The sequence below is a fragment of the Vulpes lagopus genome, chromosome 1, assembly GCF_018345385.1.
Source record: "Vulpes lagopus strain Blue_001 chromosome 1, ASM1834538v1, whole genome shotgun sequence".
Taxonomy (NCBI): Eukaryota; Metazoa; Chordata; class Mammalia; order Carnivora; family Canidae; genus Vulpes; species Vulpes lagopus.
In genome coordinates, this window is record NC_054824.1 from 33,975,464 (window position 1) to 33,995,151 (window position 19,688).

Here is a 19,688-nt window from a genome sequence, read left to right on the forward strand (position 1 = left end):
AGAAGCCTAGTTCATAGCCTTCCAAAAATTTTCCTGTACTTGCCAGACAACAGGCTGGGGATACTGGATACTGGATAGACAGCAAGGTGGAACAAAAGCTTTGGAAATTGTCAATGTTTAGCACTCTGGTCTTATTGGATCTCAGAAGCTCACCAAATCTCTATGGCCAAGGACACAGGATTCCGTGTCAGGGTAAGAGAAAAGAACTGAACGGGTGCCACAATCTCTCCAGCAGAAGAGTGGAATGGGAGGTTTTCTGTTACCTGAATGCACAGCGACCAAAGACAGGGGCAACCACCATGGGCATTTCTCAGACCCAATAATACTTTTCTCATCAGAAGATAAAGGCAGAGGAAAAAGGCAATTAAACAAACAAAAACACAGATAACATGAGAAATGATATGAGAAAAATGCGTAGTATCCCTTAGTACGAGGAAGAAAAGGCTGAAAATGACTTACTTAGAAACCAGAATAAACAGAGGGAAGCTGGCTCACCATTATGAAAAGGTGAAAGCCAAAAAAAGATAAAAAGATACACATATCGAATTATAAAAAAAAAAGTGGAATGTGAAATGGGGAAAAATCATAAGCTAACTAAAATTCTAAAGGAAAGATGAGACTTTGGAACTGAGGCATCGACATAAGGCTGAAGCCCTCAAAAGTCTCTGTGAATAGGTAAACTGCAAGAAAAACCCCACACAAAGAGCAGAAGTGTGAATTCCCACCTGCTTCACCTGGTTCCCAGTGGATAGGAAAAAAGGGCAAGAACTTTCGAAACATTTGAGTCATAAACCTACCCTTACACAGGTTGGAGATGCAGCTCATACCTATTTTAAATTGTGAGATGTTTGGTCTTATGTCTTGTATGCTAAGTAGTCATAGGTAATAAAACCATTTGTATGTAATGCTTTTTCTAAGAAGCTAGGGATAGGGTTTGGAGACCTTGGACTCCCTTTCATTTTCAATATTCATAAAATATAAATTGGAATAAATTAATATCATATATATGATATATATCATATATATATACAAAAATATACATATATATATACACACACATATATATATACATACACACAAAACCATTGCCTTTAATGCCTTTCCTCAAATGTGGCAAGGATTAGGGGATGCATTCAGGCATGGTTACTGATACAAATATAATAATAAATAATATACTCTGGTATATTCACTACATAATTTAAATTTTGGAATAAAAAAATTTGCCAAATTACTGATTTGTGTATTTATTTAGTGTTTTATATTCACCCCATCATCCTTTAACACAAAGATTTCAATTTGCAATACAAACTTTTGAATTAATAAGCAGAAATTTAGAGAACTGAGAGAGTTTAATCAATTCACAGATAAATGACTACTCTAGATCTTCAAGATAAAGAAAATTAACCCCATTGCATTCGCTCATTGCTAGAAGGCTTCTGGTATGTTTTTAAGGCTTTGGAAGATGTTTCACTGTGACCTTTCAATGTATTAGGGAGCCTTTGTTTGCAGGTGTAAAATTAATCAGGAATTCCAAATCTACATTTTAGGCTATGCTTTGTGATCACAGACTTTACTCTTAAGGAGTTATTAGTATCATGATTCAAAAAGCTATGGATAATGATTGTGTCAGGAGAAAGACAAACAGCTTCATGAGCCATTTAAGCAAGCATTAATAATGTCGCTATGCTTTGTGTGGGCATCTGCTCTATGTAACCCTGGAGACATTCCTCAAACTAAAATGGTAAGATGGCCAGAATAGTGGGTTGATCATGATGCAATATGTTTAAAGAGTACCCATGAACCATATGTTGGGTTGGCTGCTACCCTAAGTCTTTGATTCAACTGCCTGGGATAAATATATATACCTACCACCAAATAGCAACACCATTTGATTTTAGAATTAGGCTCAGAACAGTGAATTTTCCAAAGCTGCTAAACTAGTTAATATCAGAGCTAGAATAGAACCCAAGGTTTCCAACTGCCACTCCATTCTCTTTCCACCCATGTTGCCAATCCCTGTCTTCACCCACGATCAAATCATGAATAAATTAATAATTACTTTAAAATGTCAGCTTGTCATTTTTAAGAAATCAAAATAGTTCATTTTCATATTTTGAGTTGCACTGTCACAGCCCCTTCAGATATGGCTTCTGAAATTAGGGCACAGAGGCCATTATAATATCCACAAGTATACAGTAATGTATGACCTTGAATGATAAATCATCCTGGTCTTTATCTTTGATTGATTATGCCCTCTAGCATGAACTAGATAGAAATTTGAATGGTTAGTCTGAACTACTTGTTCTTTAATAGGTTTTAAAAGGAAATGTCTGCCTACATCTTTACAGCTTTCTCTTTGGTTGTTTTTTTTTTTTTTAACAGGCCTGTAGCTTTGAATTGAAACAGAAAGAAGGGTAATTAAAATTATCAAACATTTAATGAGAATATTATGGTAATAGAGAAGATTGTGCAAAATAAGGCATCTTTAATTGATCTAAGGAAATTTTACTTTTAGACAAAAATAAAACTTCCAGTGTTAACTTTTCAGCAAAATCATTTAAGTGAAAATCGTACTCCACAGAAATACTGTGATGGTGTCTCACTTTCTTTTTTTAAAAGTTTTTGCTTAAATTCCAGATACTTAACCTACAGAGCAATATTAGTTTCAGGTGTAGAAGTTCGTGATTCCATACTTCCATACAATATCAGTGTTCATCGCAAGTGCCCTCCTTAATCCGCATCTCCTATTTCATCCATCTCCCCACCAACCTCCCCTCTTTTCACCATCAGTTTGTTCTGTCTACAGTTGGTCTGCCTCTCTCTATCTCTTTCTTCCCCCTTTGCTCATTTGTTTTGTTTCTTAAATTCCACGTACAAGTGAAATCATATGGTATATGTCTTTCTCTGACTGACTTATTTTGATTAGCATAATACTCTCTAACTCTGTCCACACTGTTGCAAGTGGCAAGATTTCATTCTTTTTTTCTGGGCTGAGTAATATTCCATTATATATATGTATATAACACATCTTCTTTATCTTTACATCACTTGGGCTCTTTCCATAATTTGACTGTTGTCAGTAATGCCACTATAAACATCAGGGTGATGTGTCCCTTTCCATTGGTATTCTATTCTTTGGGTAAATACCTAGTAATGCAATTGCTGGATTACTTTAAATAGACACCATTTACATGCCATTCAACCTTAAAGCATTTATCTGAAGTAAGCACATTGTCCAAAACATCAAAAGTTTTCTAAAAGGCAATTTTTTAAATAAACATCCTACCACCCCCACAAACTTGTGATAGTCAATTCTGTGAAAATCAGCCTCAAAACAGGAAAAAAAAAAGTGATGCCTAATGTTCTAGAAGATAATCAGAATTTATATCCCCACTGCATCATTTCCTTCTCTTTTTTATTACTTGTTGCCAGAAAGGCTTTGGTTTCTTTCAGGCTTTTAACCATTCCTGCCACTTATGCACAGTTAAATGACCATGAACACTACTGATGAGACTAGAGAGAAAACAAAAGCAAAACTGAGCATCTCAAGGATTCCTGCTGTAGTCTCCAACTCATAAAGGCTCTGTTCCCAGTCTGCCTGCCGGAAAGCTATGTTTCTGTCCAAGCTCTTGATACTCTCAAGAACTGTTTACTTTTTTGAGTGAGGCTACTCTTGGATCATATCTGGGAGATAAAAGAGGGAAAAAAAGGAAACAGATTGCATGTTTTTTTTCTTCCTTAACAATTATCCTCTTTAACAATTCACATACTATTGTTTTTTACATTTTAGAGTCCTCAGGTAGGTAGTTGTTTTTAAGTTTTAATCAGGAGGAAATAGACTGTAATGACATATCCCATCTCATCCAGTCACATTTTGGAAGGTAGCTATGCTCACACTATACCACCAATGCAAAGTAAGTCACATTTTGGATTTTGAACTTTAAGAATTTAAAGTATTATTCGTTATGCAAAAGCAAAATCATAAAGCAAGGAAAATGTGTTTTCTGGCCTCCTGTGACAAATCTTTCAGGCCTCTTCAGTCCTCGGTGCCATAGTCAACACAAGGAAATTCAAACATTACCACCAGACTAATTTGGCACCTCTTCAAAGTGTTTCTTAAATATTTGTCCAATGTTTATGTTCAGGAGAAAGAGTAAAACAACAATCTTTGTAGTTACCCATGCCTGTCTTCCACAGAAAATGGTTTAGAGACCATCAGTTGTCAAACATAATACCTGAAAAACTGCTCTTGAAGATGGTTCTAATATCATGCATTTTATAAAGGCATATTAATGTCAGAGGAGTTTTGTATTTTAAGCTTTATATCTTGTTGAATAGTAATAATAACAGCAGGTAACAGCACTGGACACATAGTGTTATATGCTAAATGCAAATATGGATTATTAATGAGATCCACAAAAATGAACGTGATAGATACTATTGCTGTCAATATTTTAAGAAAAAATATTCAGGCCTAAAAGTATTATTATTTTATTTTATTTCTTAAATATTTATTTCTAAAAGATAAGGATCTTCTAAAAACATTACCACAATATGATCACATCTAAAAAATTTAACAATTCCCTAATATAATTATATACAGTGTTCAACTTTCCCCAAATGTCTTCTAATTTATTATATTTTTTTAGTTGTTCAAATCAGTATATAATTAAGATTTATATATAGCAGGTATTGGCAAACCATTTTGTACAGAGCCAGATAGTAAATATTTGATATTTTATTGGCCATATGGTCTTTGCTGCAACTACTCAACTCTGCTGTTTTGGTGCAAAAGCAGCCATAGACTAGGCATAAATGAATAAGAATGGCTGTGTTCCAATAAAACTTTACTTACAAAAGCAGGCAGCAGGCCCTATTTGGCCCACAGACCACAGTTCATCAATCTCTGATATACAGCAATAGGTTACTCTCTTAAAATATAGGCTCTTTCTCCCTCTTTCTCCCCATCTCACTGTCCACTTTCTCATAATAATGCAGTCTATCTATTGAAGATGATGAGTTATTTTTCCTACATAGTCTGGATTTTATCAACTGCATCTTCAGGGTTAATTTAACATTCCTCTCTTCTGTATTGCCTTTAAGTTTATAATTCATTCTAGAGCCTTCAGGTTTGATTTGGTGACAAAAGAGACTACTTTAGAGATCACATGCCATTTTAGCCAGGCATCTGATTCCAAAGCTCATGCTCCTAGCCACAATGATTTAGCTTACCCTTGGTGACCTCTTTTAAAAAGATCTAGCCTATGTGTGGCAAATGTTCTAGCTAATTTTCAAATTTGTTGCCAGTTGAGCTCACAGATAGAAGCTTCATAAACAGCAGCTTCCAAAAGTCATTCAGCATGTAGAAATATTTAGGCCAACAGTGTATTTTGGAGAATTTTTTAAAAAATATTTTATTCATGACACACAGAGAGAGATTGAGGCAGAGAAACAGGCAGAGGGAGAAGCAGACTCCATGCCAGGAGCCCGAGGCGGGACTCGATCCCGGGTCTCCAGGATCAGGCCCTGGGCTGAAGGTGGCGCTAAACTGCTAAGCCACCTACGCTGCCCATATGTTGGAGAATTTTAGGCCTTGCTCCATCCTTACCTAGTATTTAAATATTTGCATCAAAGACACTGGTAAAGGAGAATCAGCACTAATCTAAAATAGAGTTATCAGGAATTTCTTGTAAGTTTTTGTTAAACAATCCAAAATGAAAAGGAAAATCCTATGCTGAGAACCCCTAATCTCTATATTGTCCACTTAAACACAGTTTGATGCAAATTCTTCTCCCTAATGGACTGACTACTTACAGAGCCAGGCTTCCTAGATCTTAGATATGATCAAAATATGCAAAATTTCAGAAAATAATATGGTTCATCCGAAATAGGTCAGCTTTTTATTGCTCAGAGCTATGATTACTTTTCTCTTTATCTTATTAAACAATGCTTATTTTGTTGCTACATTTTGCCCTGATAAAGAAAATGAGTTTACTTTGGAGAAAGTATGTACAAACTCATTACAGATTCAGAATGTTTAATTTGCATGTTCCATTTTTATAAATGAATTGCTTAGCTTTTATTTTATTTAACAAGTTAGTTAAACAGACATCTGAATAGTAAAAATGCTCCCTGATGTAGGCAGCAAAGTTTTTGAGTTTTCTTCTGCTAATATACTTTCCTTCCAATTAAAAAAAAATATTTTCCTGTAGAAATTTCTACTTTGTAAACATTAGGTTTCTGAAGCATTTAATATGTATAGAATACTTTAAATTCAGATTTCACCCCATCTTTATCAATATTCCAAAAGCATTATTAATTTTTAATAGCTTGGCTACTATACCCAACAACATGCTGATTAGAATTATGAACTGTATCTAAGGAGAAAAACATTTCTGTAAAAAAGCCATTAAAAACTGAGGTTTCATTTTAAATCAATACAGTTCTGATACCCAGGGAGACTTTTATTTTAGAACTGTATATATACATATACATTTTAAGATTTTATTCATGAGAGACTCACAGAGAAAGGCAAAGACATAGGTAGAGAGAGAAGCAGCCTCCTTGCAGGGAGCCTGATGTGGGACTTGATCCAGGACCCCGGGATCACAAACAGCTGAAGGCAGTCAACCACTGAGCCACCCAGGTGCTGCCCCTGTTTTATATTTTTAATTCTGAAACATTTTCAACATAAAAGTATTTCACAAGTACAAAAAGCATAGCTCTTGAGTCCACTATATATTTTTCAATGCTTGTTAATAGTTTCTCATATTTGTCTTTTGGGTGTTGAGTTTGATAAGTTCTTTATAGACTTTGGATATTAATCTTTTACCTGATATGTCATTTGCAAATATCTTCTCCCATTCCATAGGCTGCCTTTTAGTTTTGTTGTTTCCTTGCTGTACAGAAGTTATTTATCTTGATGAAGTCCCAATAGTTCATTATTGCTTTTGTTTCCCTGGCCTCTAGAGACATGTCTAGTAGGAAGCTGGTATAACCGATATCAAAGAGATTACTGCCTGTGTTCTCCTCTAGGATTTTTGTGGTTTCAGGTCTCACATTTAGGTCTTTCATCCATTTTGAACTTATTTTGTTCTCCTCTAGGATTTTTGTGGTTTCAGGTCTCACATTTAGGTCTTTCATCCATTTTGAACTTATTTTGTGTATGGTGTAAAAAAAGTGGTTCAGTTTCACTCTTTTGCATGTTGCTGTCCAGTTTTCCCACTCCTGCTGATTGAAGAGATGTTTTTTTCCCATTGAGTATTTTTTTCCTGGTTTGTTAAAGATCAATTGACCATATACTTGTGGGTTCATTTTTGAGTTTTCTACTCTGTTCCACTGAGTTATGTGTATATTTTTGTGGAGTCTAAATATCCATTGACTGATGAATGAAGATGATGTGGTGTGAATATATATACAATGAAATATTACCCATAAAAAGAATGAAATCTAGCCATTTGCAATGACATGAATGGGGCTAGAGAGTATTATGCTAATAAAAATAAGTCAGTCAGAGAAAGACAAATACCATGATTTGACTCATGTGGAATTTAAGAAACAAAACAAATGAACATGGGGAAGAGAGAAGAAAACCAAGAAACAGACTCTTAACAAACTGATGATTATCAGAGGGGAGATGGGTGGGAGGATGGGTTAAATAGGTGATGGGGATAAGGAGCACACTTATTATGATGAGCACCAAGTGTTGTATGTAAGTGCTGAGTAACTAAATTCCACACCTGAAACTAGTATACTGTACACTATGAAACACTGAAACACTGTACACTATATTAACTAACTGGAATTTAAATAAAACTAAAAATGGGGGGGCACCCAGGTAGCTCAGTTTGTTAAGTGCCCCACTCTTGATTTTGGCTTAGGTCATGATCTCAGGGTCATGAGACTGAGCCCTGAACTGGGCTCCATGCTCAGCAGGGAGTCTGCTTAAGATTCTCTCATTCTTTTCCCTCTGCCCCAAATCCCTGCACTCTGTCTCTCAATCTCTCTCCAAATAAATAGATCTTTTTAAAATTTTTAAAAAGAAAGAAAATAAAGAGGTATAAATGCTTAGTTTATACTTTATATGAATGTTAAGGAATCCTAACTCCAATCCAGCTCCAATCTGGGCCCTATTAACCGACTGCTGACCTTGATATGAGGATAAGCAGGAAGGTGGCAAAGAGAGCATTTTATAAAGCTGAAATCAATCAAAAGACAGTTTCTATGAAGTGCCAAGTAAAATCAGGCACAGAGAAAATGCCAAAACAAGACAGAGAGTAGACGATGTAGAGGTCAATGGAGGGCGAGGGGGGGGGGGCGGTCAGTGTTAGCCCTGGCAAAACATTTGCTGACATTTGTGAACAAACTCATGATTGAACTGCCAAACTGAATTCTATGAATCAGAGAGATATATTTATTCAACACAAGCATTACAAATAATTTTGAACAGATAGACAATCAGAGGGCACAGATGAAGTAGAAAGGAATATAGAATATCCTGTGTAGTTCACAGGGTCCTTGTTTGAGACATGTTTCTCTGTCTTTGAATGATAGATAAAGTCCTCCAGTGAGATTTTACAAGGTTTTTCACACAGTAGGAGTTTTAAGTTGGTAAACATTTCCATTTCATAATCCAGAGAATTTTATAATTCTGATGATCTTCAAGAAGCCATGTCTCCTAGATTCAGTCTTTTTAGTATAAGTAATTCTTTAGCTAGAAATTTTCTACTAAGGAGATTAAATAGAATAAAATATCCCCCTAACAGCAAATGCCAGGAGGCCTACTAGAGGAGACAAATCTAGTCATCAGCCTTCTTTTCTTTCCCCTTTGGCATATTCCCAGTAAGTACCAGCAGCTTTATTTTCCTCCTCCTAACTCACTGTCAAGTTCCTGAGGCCTCAGTGTGCTAAGAGAATTGTTTATGAAGTTGAGTCAGCTAAGAAAGAAAATTTCATTATGAAGGTGTATTTCAGCTGATGACATGGTAAACAGGTTTATGATATTCCCCCAATAAATCTGTATGATTTATAATAAATAAAAGATGAATACTAGGATTATATAATAAGAAAAATTTTAAGAAATAATAAGAAAAGGAGATAATAAGAAAAGGAGATAAACAATCCAACAGAAAATTGGGCTAATAACATGAAAGTCAGTTTAATATAAGAGGAAAGATGAAAGGAAAATTGACATGAATGATGTTCAACTTCAGCAATAAAAGGGAAATGAAAATTTAAAAAGCAATAGGATGTTTCACACTGAATATATTGACACAAACTAAAAAACAATTAACAACATCAGGTGTTAGTCATTAGGTGGAGAAATGAAATTTGTCACTGAGTAAAGCTAAAGATGTGTATTTTCTAAGATATAGCAGGCTACTGGACAAAGGAGTTCTGTGCTCATTTTAACATTTTTGTAATAACTAAAAATTGGAAATAACAGCACCCATTTGTAAAAGATGGCTTGATAGTCTAGATCAAAAATGAATATAGCTATTAAAATGAATAAATTAGGTCTTCATGTATTAACAGTGATAGATTTTGAAAACTGTAATGTCAAGTTATAAGGAAGAACAAAGTATTGAAGGAACAGAGTTACCCAAATATACAGGTTTTGAAAATTATATACAAAAAATTTTGCACACAAAGCCCACACAAGATCGTCTTTTGGTATATCCATACTCTTAAACAGTCTTTTAAAAATACAGAATCTGAAGTAAATGTGAGAAACTATATATTTTTTTTAATTCAAGTTAGTTAACATACAGAGCAGCACTGGTTTCAGGAGCAGAATGCAGTGATTCATCACCCACATACAACACCCAGTGTTCATCTCAACAAGTGTTCCCTTTAATACCTATTTAACACCTATTTATCCCATCTCCCACCAACCTCCCCTCCAGGCAACCCTCAGTTTGTTCTAAGAGTCTGTTTTGCCTCCCCCTCTCTTTTTATCTTTTTTTTCCTTCCCTTCCCCTATCTTCATCTGTTTTGTTTCTTAAATTCCACATATGAAAAAAAATTCCACATATGAGTGAAATCATATGATATTTGCTTTTCTCTGGCTGACTTATTTCGCTTAGCATAATACATTCTAGTTCCATCTACATTGTTGCAAATGGCAAGATTTCATTCTTTTTGATCACTGAATATTCTGTGTGTGTGTGTGTGTATACATACCACATCTTCGTCACCCATTCATCAGTCCATGGACATATGGACTTTTTCCATAATTTGCCTATGTTTATTGTGCTGCTATAAACACTGCTGTGCGTGTGCCCCATTGAGTCAGCATTTTTGTGTCCTTTGCATAAATACCTACTTGTGCAATTGTTGGGTCATAGGGTAGTTCTATTTTTAACTTTTTGAGGAACCTCCATACTGTTCTCCAGAGTGGCCAGAGTGGCTGTGCCAGTTTGCATTCCCTCCAACAGTGCAAACAGGTTCCCTTTTTTCCCCATCCATGTTAACATCTGTTGTTTCCTGAGTTAATTTTAGCCATTCTCATAGGTGTGACATGGTATCTCATTGTGGTTTTGATTTGTATTTCCCTGATGATGATGATGACGTTGAGCAACTTTTTCTTGTGTCTGTTAGGCATCTGGATGTCTTCTTTAGAAAAGTGTTTATTCATGTCTTCTATCCATTTCTTAACTGGATTGTCTTTTGGTTCACCACATTAATAAAAGAAAGGATAGGAATCATATGATCCTCTCAATAGATGCAGATAAAGCATATGACAAAATGCAGCATCCTTTCTTGATAAAAACCCTTAAGAAAGTAGGGATAGAAGGAATGTACCTCAACATAATGAGGCCACATACAAAAGACTCACAGGTAATATCATCCTAAGTGGGGAAAAATTGACAACTTTTCTCCTAAGGTTAGGACCATGACAGGGATGTCCACTCTCACCACTGCCATTCAACATAGCACTGGAAGTCCTAATCTCACCAATCAGACAACAAAAATAAATAAATAAAAGGCATCCAAATCGGCAAGGAAGAAGTCAAATTTTCACTATTTGCAGATGACATGATACTCTATGTAGAAAATCCAAGACTGCACCAAAAAATTGTTAGAACTAATACACAAACTCAGTGAAGTTGCATATATAAAATCAATGTACAGAAATCTGTTGCATTTCTTTACACTGATAATGAAGGAGTAGAAAGAGAAATTAAGGAATCTCTGTCAAATGGATAAAATCTTCTTTTAAAAAAAGAAAGGAAGAAGTAAAACTGTATTTAGAGTCAATATGATCAGGAATGTAGAAAATCTTAGTTTACCAAAAGCTACCAGATAATCATGAAATAGATCCATCCACATATGGCTAATTGATCTCAGACACAACTAAGATAATCCAATTGAGAAAGAATAGACTGACAATTCAATATAAAAACAAGCAAAAAATTTGAACACATTAAAGAAGATATACTAATGGATGATAAATACACAAATAATGCAGGATATTGTCAGTCATCAGAGTAATGCACTGAACAGTGGCCAGAATTGCTAGTATGTTTCAAAAAACATATTTTAAATTTAGTTCACACACAGTGGAATGCCTAGATCTTCAGTGCACATTTTGATGAACAGTGACAACTGCAAACACCCAGATACTCACACCTAGTCCTGCATGCCCCTTTCCAGTCAATCCCAGGCCCATTCCCTAAGTCAACCACCACTGCAATATCTTTCACCATATATTAGTTTTGCCTAATTTTAGAACTTCACAGAAATGCAGTCATACCATATATATTCTTTTGTGTCTGGCTTATTTCTCTCTTTTTAAAAAATATTTTATTTTTTTACTTGAGAGAGAGAGAGAGAGAGATCATAAGCAGGGAGGGGGGAGGGGTTAAGGAGAGGGATAAGAAGACTCCCCAGTGAGCAGGGAGCCAGACATGGGGCTCCATCCCAAGACCCCAAGATCATGACCTGAGTTGAAGGCAGATACTTAACTGGCCAAGCTAACCTGGTGCCCCATGTCTGACTTATTTTTCTTAGCCTAGTATTTTTTAGATTCATCTATGCTATTATATATATCATTGATTGAATACTGAATTCAGCATTCCACTGAATATGTTTAAGATAACTTATTTACTAATTCTCCTGTAAGTAGGAATTTGAGTTATTTCCAGATTGACACTCAAAATTAAAAATGCTATGTACACTCCTTTTTAAAATCCGAACTCAAAGTAGATATAATGATACAATTTTTTTCAATGATTTTACACTGTTTAGTTCACTTTAAAGACTATTTCTTTGTTCCTATCATAATGAATGCTAAGCTGTCACCAATAACTGTATGAAAAAGTTTTAGTTTCAAATGATGGAAAGCTTTCTAAATAATCACTAAGTCAAAATGAACATATAGTATAATATAATAATATGTATGAATCTGATTCAACTTCTAATGAACTAGTATGTCAGATGCAGGAGAGATCCTATTTCATAAAAATTAGAAATCTAATAACTATAACCATAGGTATTTATGGAGCCTTGTTATGTAGCAAACACTATTTTAAACATTTTATACTTCTCCAAGGCTTTTACATATATTTTTTGTTTATAATAGATAGCTACTAATTTTAATTTTCTGTTTATGTCATTTGATTCTCCCAACTGCACTATGAAGTAGTATTTCTCCCATTTTACAAAAGAGGATAATTAAGATGAGAGGCTTTAAGTAACCAGCCCATAGGCACAGTCAGCACAGCACCAATTACTGAACTCAGAAAGTCTGATTCCAGAGTCTGGAAGATCAACTGTGCCATATTTTCTGTTATTACCTGACCATTTGAGTTCTTTGCATTTCACTGACATTGTTTTATATTAACTTGTCCTCTGCAACTCATATGCACATTGTCCCACTTATTTTTTACTTAAGTAAAATTAGAGTAGATAATATATTTGTATTAATTTTAATATCTTCTTCCATAATCTGTGAACCAGATTTTTGAGAAAGTGGGTTTGCATCCTTATCTGGCCATCCTTTTCTATAGCTATGCTTACTTAAATACAGTTCTCTTTGGTCTTAAAAATTGTCTTATGATGCTAAGGACAACACTTTCATAAAATCTTGACAAGTATATATTTTGTGTATACCTATTTGGAGTCTTTATCAACTGATTAAAATTAAGAGTTTTTATTTGGAGTGACAGATTTTTCTTATCATGATGACTGTATATTTACCATCTTGTGACATAATCACCTTGGTTTTCTATTTATTTTGAAAAAGACTTTGAAAAAGTAGCTTCTGTAGGATTTCACAAACTGCTGACTTATTTTCTAAGGGCATGCATTGTTTGGCTGTTCAAAACAGAGAATAAAATCAAGATATTGATTTTAATTTCTCAATCATTATGCCATTGGGACCTTGTGTTGTAAACTTTGTGAGTAATTCCTTTGAGTGGTTTTCCTCCTCTTCAACCAGCTATCACCTAGGAAAAGCCAGTCAGTAAACTAAAATAGTTACAAAGCATCCATGGGGTGAATATCTCTATCAAAAGCAACAGACATGGTTCTAGTAAGTTTTCTGTTTTGTTCACAAGAATTTTGTTAATAAGTTTACAGATTTCTCTGGATAACTAGATGGTATGTGATTTTTATAGAATCAGCCTACTGATCAGGAATTACTAAAATTTTACACTACTGAAAGCTAGTTTATCAATATATTTTATTTTACTTAACAAAAGTAGAGTGTCCTGTTTATGTGGAAAGGTGACATGGAAAGAGGCATGACTACTGTTAATAATACTGTTATAAACACCGGGGTGCATGTATTCCTTTGAATTAGCATTCTTGTATTCTTTGGGCAAATACCTAGTAGTGCAATTGCTGGGTCATACAGTTGTTCTATTTTTGACTTTTGGAGGAACCTCCATACTGTTCTCCAGAGTGGCTCCACCAGTTTGCATTCCCTTCAACAATGCTGACAGAGGGGTTTCCCTTTCTCTGTGTCCTCACCAACACCTGTTGTTTTTTGTGTTGCGAATTTAGATATTCTGACAGGTATTAGGTGATAGCTCATTGTAGTTTTGATTTATATTTCCCTGATGATGAGTGATGCTGAGCAACTTTTCATGTGACTGATGGCTACCTGATGTACAGCTTCTTTGGAAAAATGTCTATTCATGTCTTCTGTCCATTTCTTAACTGGAGTACTTGTTTTTTGGGTGTTGAGTTTTATAAGTTCTTTATGTATTTTGGATACTAACCCTTTATCTGCTATGTCATTTGCAAATATGTAATACCATAGGTTGCCTTTTAGTTGTTAAAGCATGTTAACACACTATTACCTGCCAAAAAAGTTATTGTTGTGTTCTTCTTATTCTCAAGCAATTTTACAATCAAAATATCTATGTTTGAATTATAGATTTAAAATATGTTCTTTCTGCAATCTTAGTCAAGTTGCTTAAACACTCTAAAGTTTGATTTATCTATATACTAGGTAAAAAGTACAACTACTTCATGGAGACTTGTAAAGATTAAATGAGAATGTAAATAAAATTTCTTGTCTGTACTTTGTTGCTTTCCACACAAATAATCTGACTTCATCAAAGTCATTTCCCACACTGCTTCCTGTTTTTAAATTCTATGACCTTACATTGCTTTTTTAGAATGCTGGGCACACCTTTTATTTATTTTTTAAAAAGATTTATTTCTTTTAGAGAGAAAGAGAGAGCAGTCAAGCACGCATGAGTTGGGAGAAGGGCAGAGGGAAAGAGCCTTCAAGCCAACTCCCCACTGAGCACAGAGCTCCATTCAGGACTCAGTCTCACAACCCATGAGATCATGATCTGAACTAAAACCAAGAGTTGGATGCTTAACCAACTGAGCCACCCACACGCACGCATCCCTGGCCACACATTTTAAAAATTCCACCCAATGCCTCTATAGTCGGTTATCTTCTGCTTTTCATATAGATGCTTCAAGTTGTTTCTTTTCCATCAAGTCCTCTTAGGGAACTGCAAACTACCTTGATCACTTTCTTGATGGCAGAGCCTACAAACACCGTCAAGTATTTTAGCACCTCACTATTTCTCAAATGGATTTTTAACTCCTTAACATCAGTAACAATCACTTAAAAATATCTCACGGGGTACTAAAGAGAGTTCACCATTTGTAGGACCTGGAAAAATTGCTGCCTAGATGATTTATCATGTCATTCACTGAATTCAATTAGATTATACACTATTTTTGGAATATATTGTTAAATGTAGGGAAATTAGATATAGGTAATTGGTTTAACACTATTTAAAATTATATACATGATATCTTTTCTAATTAATTTTTTCTTCTTTACCAAAACATTTTTTGCCTGTCTCTGATTTCTTTTAACTGTGCTTAATTCTATCACAGAGAGTAATGCCATTACAACAGCTGACAAAGTGAACACATAATATACGAGGGTCAACATTAAAATATGAGAATGACGTCTGTTCCTTAAACACGATATCAGCATTGATATGAGAGGCCTAGAGCATGAGTTTTCAACCTTAGCGGCACAAGGAATACCTGAAGAGCTTTAAGAATGCCAATACTTTGCATCTTAAACACAGAGAACTCCATTTAACTGAACTAGCATATGGCTTCACAATGGGATATTTAGAAGTTAACCAGATGATTCTCATGAGCAATTAAAAATAAAAACCACTGGTGAGAGGCTTTTTTTTCTACTTAGCATCTTCTCCCATTCACTTTTTTCTCACTGTTTTGCTTTAGTATCATGCTGCCCAATTAGATTTCAGGCCATTCATCTAACCATTCCTTGTCATCAGTGGCACCTCTGGCATACATATCCATGTAAGGATGATAGGATGGTATTTTTCTGAAAATATCTTTATAATTTTAGTAGACAGTAATAGTATTCACATACTCTAGGAAAAAAAGGTAATAACTAAAATATCAACCTGGCAGGAAGCACAGAGAGGAGAAAAAGAAAGAAAAGTCTATAGCTGCATTAACCATAAATAAGAGTTACAGTTTCAGGCTACATGTACCTGATTGATGGTAGCCAGAACATCAGTGAAGCTGTTTACTTCTGATAAAAGCAGAGATATTATAGATTTTCTCAGTAAGCTGCAACTTCCCAGGGTTACCAGACTCCGAGACACAAAATGCTGCACCTGAAACTAAAGATACAAATGAATAGATTTCTACTATCAAGTCAAGTCAAAATATATTTAGTGGTCAATTTCTAAGACTTTATTACTAAATCTATAGTGTCAGGAATACAAAAGGTGTCAGCATAATTCTGGATCATCCTTAAGCAAATTATGAAATAGACAAATTGTAACTTATGTAAGTTATAAAATTTTCTATAGCAGTTAATATTTTGAAGTATATCACAAAGTGCTGAAATGGAAGTTTTAGTTGAAGTATCAAAATAAATAATTATATTTAGAAGATAGACCATATAGAGAATGAATTAAGAAGATAAGACCCTTAAGCCCTGACCCACTAGATATAAGTATAGGTATAGATATATATGAAAGAATGGAGTTTGAGGGTATAGATATATATGAGGGTATATATATATATATATATAAGTATAGGTATAGATATATATGAAAGAATGGAGTTTGAGGGTATTTTTTGGGATAGATATTGGCGCACTATGAATTCCACCTCCACACTGGAGACAGGTGGGAAGGACTTCTTTGTTCTCCGTAAGTCGAAGGAGAGGCACTTTAGATAGAGGAGAAAACAATGCAGAACTCTAAATTTTCACCTAGAGGCAGCAAAAAGTACTCACCACTAAATAAATGTAAAAGGACAATGGAGACAATAAACTATATCCCATATAATTATTAGGAGAAAGGCCATTTGATTATTATTTTTTTTAAAGATTTTATTTATTTATTGAGACAGAGAGAGAGAGAGGCAGAGACACAGGCACAGGGAGAAGCAGGCATCATACAGAGAGTCTGACATGGGACTTGATCCAGGGTCTCCAGGATCACACCCCGGGCTGCAGGTGGCGCTAAACCGCTGCATCACCGGGACTGCCCAAGGCCATTTGATTATTAATCACATTAAGGCGTGTATAACTCATAGCTGGAACTTCATGAAATATATCCCTTAAAATATCTTAGAGATAGGCTTCAAAAGTATCTTGAAACAAAGAAACAGCACCTATCTTGCCATTGTTCTATATGAGATTAAAATAAAATTGAGGGGGATCCCTGGGTGGCGCAGCGGTTTGGCGCCTGCCTTTGGCCCAGGGCGTGATCCTGGAGACCCAGGATCGAATCCCACGTCGGGCTCCCAGTGCATGGAGCCTGCTTCTCCCTCTGCCTATGTCTCTGCCTCTCTCTCTCTCTCTCTCTCTGTGTGTGTGACTATCATAAATAAAATTAAAAAAATAAATAAAATTGAGGAGACACTGCTTTTGTATATAAAATTTAAATGACATTGCTAAATAATGCCACATGAAAAGAGGAAATGCCACCTGTGTCCTTTAAGATAAACATTTAATGTAGATATTTCTCAAATTGATACTTCACTAATATAATGTAAAAGTTAATCAATGACAACAAAACAGTGAACAGATTATAAAGTTCAAAAGAAATTTCTCTTATAAATCTGGATGTACATAACTAGTTCTTAATAATAGTTTTCTAAGTCAATTTGTCAACGTAATCCTAAATAACCTCATCAATCTATTACCATAGGAAATCACAGTTATTTTCATTGTTGCTTTTTAATAACGTAACTGGCTAAGACTCATAGCCTCTGTAATTCTCCAGTGCCACTTTTTTGCAGATTTTTTACATTTTTCTTTGAACTTGAAAAAAGAATACCCTTATTTAAGCTCTAAAAAAAAAATCTGTTGAGTAGTTCTCTGATGCTCTAGTTGTTTACATACCTCGTTTCTTAATATTTAAGTCTTTGGGAGATAAAGTCAAGAAAAAAATTCACAGTAAAATAAAAGGTACTTTAGAGAGTGAGAATAAAATTATGAGGGTAGTCACGGGGTTAGTTTGTGGAGTCTGGAATCTAACACTGCCTGAGTCAAATCTTAGCTCCACTGCTTATTAACTTATACTAGCAAGCTATTTAACTTTGTATGTCTGAGCGGCCACATTCTGCAAAATAGTGATTGTGATGGCACCCACTTCAGTTGTTATACATGTTAGATAGTAAAAATGGCTAGCATAGTACCAGGCACCTAGTAAATATTCAATAAATGTTACATGTTAATACAATGTGCATTGGTAATAGAAAGCACTGACGGTTACAGGTTACAGGAGTTTAATTTATTGAACCCTGGAAAGTTAAATACTAGAAATAAAATGTTTTCCTAGGGTTAATATAATCCTATTAGAGAACACTGCTCAAAAGAAAAGTTCATCATGAAGACCGTTTCCATAATCTAGATAGGAATTGTTATGGTCTCCCCAGAATGACTGAAGTTCATAATAGAACAAAGACTAAGTATATAACTGTTAAGGCAACTTAAAATTATATGAACATTTTTATAAAAATGGCTTCTGTTCTTCCTTACATTTTAATTGACACTTGCCCTTTTGTAAAAACAGTGGAACTTTTGAAGGAGGGTAGCATGGAAGCTAGGGCTTACAATGTTATAGGAGAGGCTACTGTGGTAGAAACATGGAAGGTCTCACTCAACACACATGCCATCTTTTTTTGTTCTAGCTCATATTCCTATGATTGCAGGGACTGGAAGCTAAAAATAATTTTCCCCAGATTCCTGTGCAGTTTGAATTTTGGATATTATTTGAGTTCTGCCAATCAGAAGTACTCATTTGAGACCTTGATTTAGAAGTGCATTATTGAAGAAGAGAAGCAGTACACATGGTATGCATTCTGTTGATGCAGACTGTGGCAGAGATAACATGGTTCTGGCTTATCTTGCAGCTGGTTTAGAGGCTCCCTGCTTTTGCAAGTTCTTAATCCTGACAGAAGCAGTAGCATGCTACCTTGATGGCCCAGTGGTTTAGGGAGTCATTCCTATAAACTCAGCCTCCTCAAATACCTGTAAACTCAGCCAAACCAAATGTGCTTTGATCTACATTTACATACTCCCCTGGAGGATTCACAGAGCCCAGTGCTGATGTTCCAGTCTTGAAATATGCAGAGACGGAAATTCCTACCACATGCCCAATACATATGCCTATTTGACCTGTGTAGAAGATAGAAAGATCTTGGAGGATGGCAGTGAATAAGCACAAACTTCATCAAGAGTGTATCTAATTCATAGTGATATTCTAGTTGTAGTTCCTTTCCTGGCATAATCAACACTGCTTCTGATGTTTGTTAGGTCTTAATCTGGGATTTCTTTTTTTTTTTTTTTTACTATCTCAATAAGGATAAAATGAAGCAGTGTGCATTCACTTAGGAGTATCAGTATACTTTTCTGTCCTATTTAAGGCCATGTCAATTTGCTGGCTCTGTGTCATTATTTAGTTCATAGGATTCTGATCAATCAAACTGTTCCACAGGACACTATGGTAGTGTACTGTATATATATATATCATATTGATATGGCAATTGTTTTAAAGGCACTGGTAAAATACATATATTAGGAGAAAGTAAACCCCAGGATTCAAGTACCTGATACACTTGGGACGTTTCTGGGTCTGATACATGTTGGAATACCACTTCCGAAGTGAAACACAAGTTGCTGTAATGTATATTTCCTATCAGTAATTAAA

At 35.0% G+C, this 19,688-nt stretch overlaps 1 protein-coding gene across 2 annotated transcripts in view; it reads right to left on the reverse strand.

The window, feature by feature from the left end:
• MEI4 (meiotic double-stranded break formation protein 4) overlaps positions 1-19,688 on the reverse strand; it is a 203,481-nt gene that overhangs the window by 45,290 nt on the left and 138,503 nt on the right. Inside the window, exon 4 of one of the 2 annotated variants that reach the window (XM_041763058.1) lies at positions 16,011-16,142. The exons of the other annotated variant lie outside the window; for it this stretch is intronic. Coding sequence (XP_041618992.1) covers positions 16,011-16,142 — 132 coding nt within the window. The remainder of the gene's footprint in view (positions 1-16,010; positions 16,143-19,688) is intronic. 2 annotated transcript variants of the gene reach the window in all.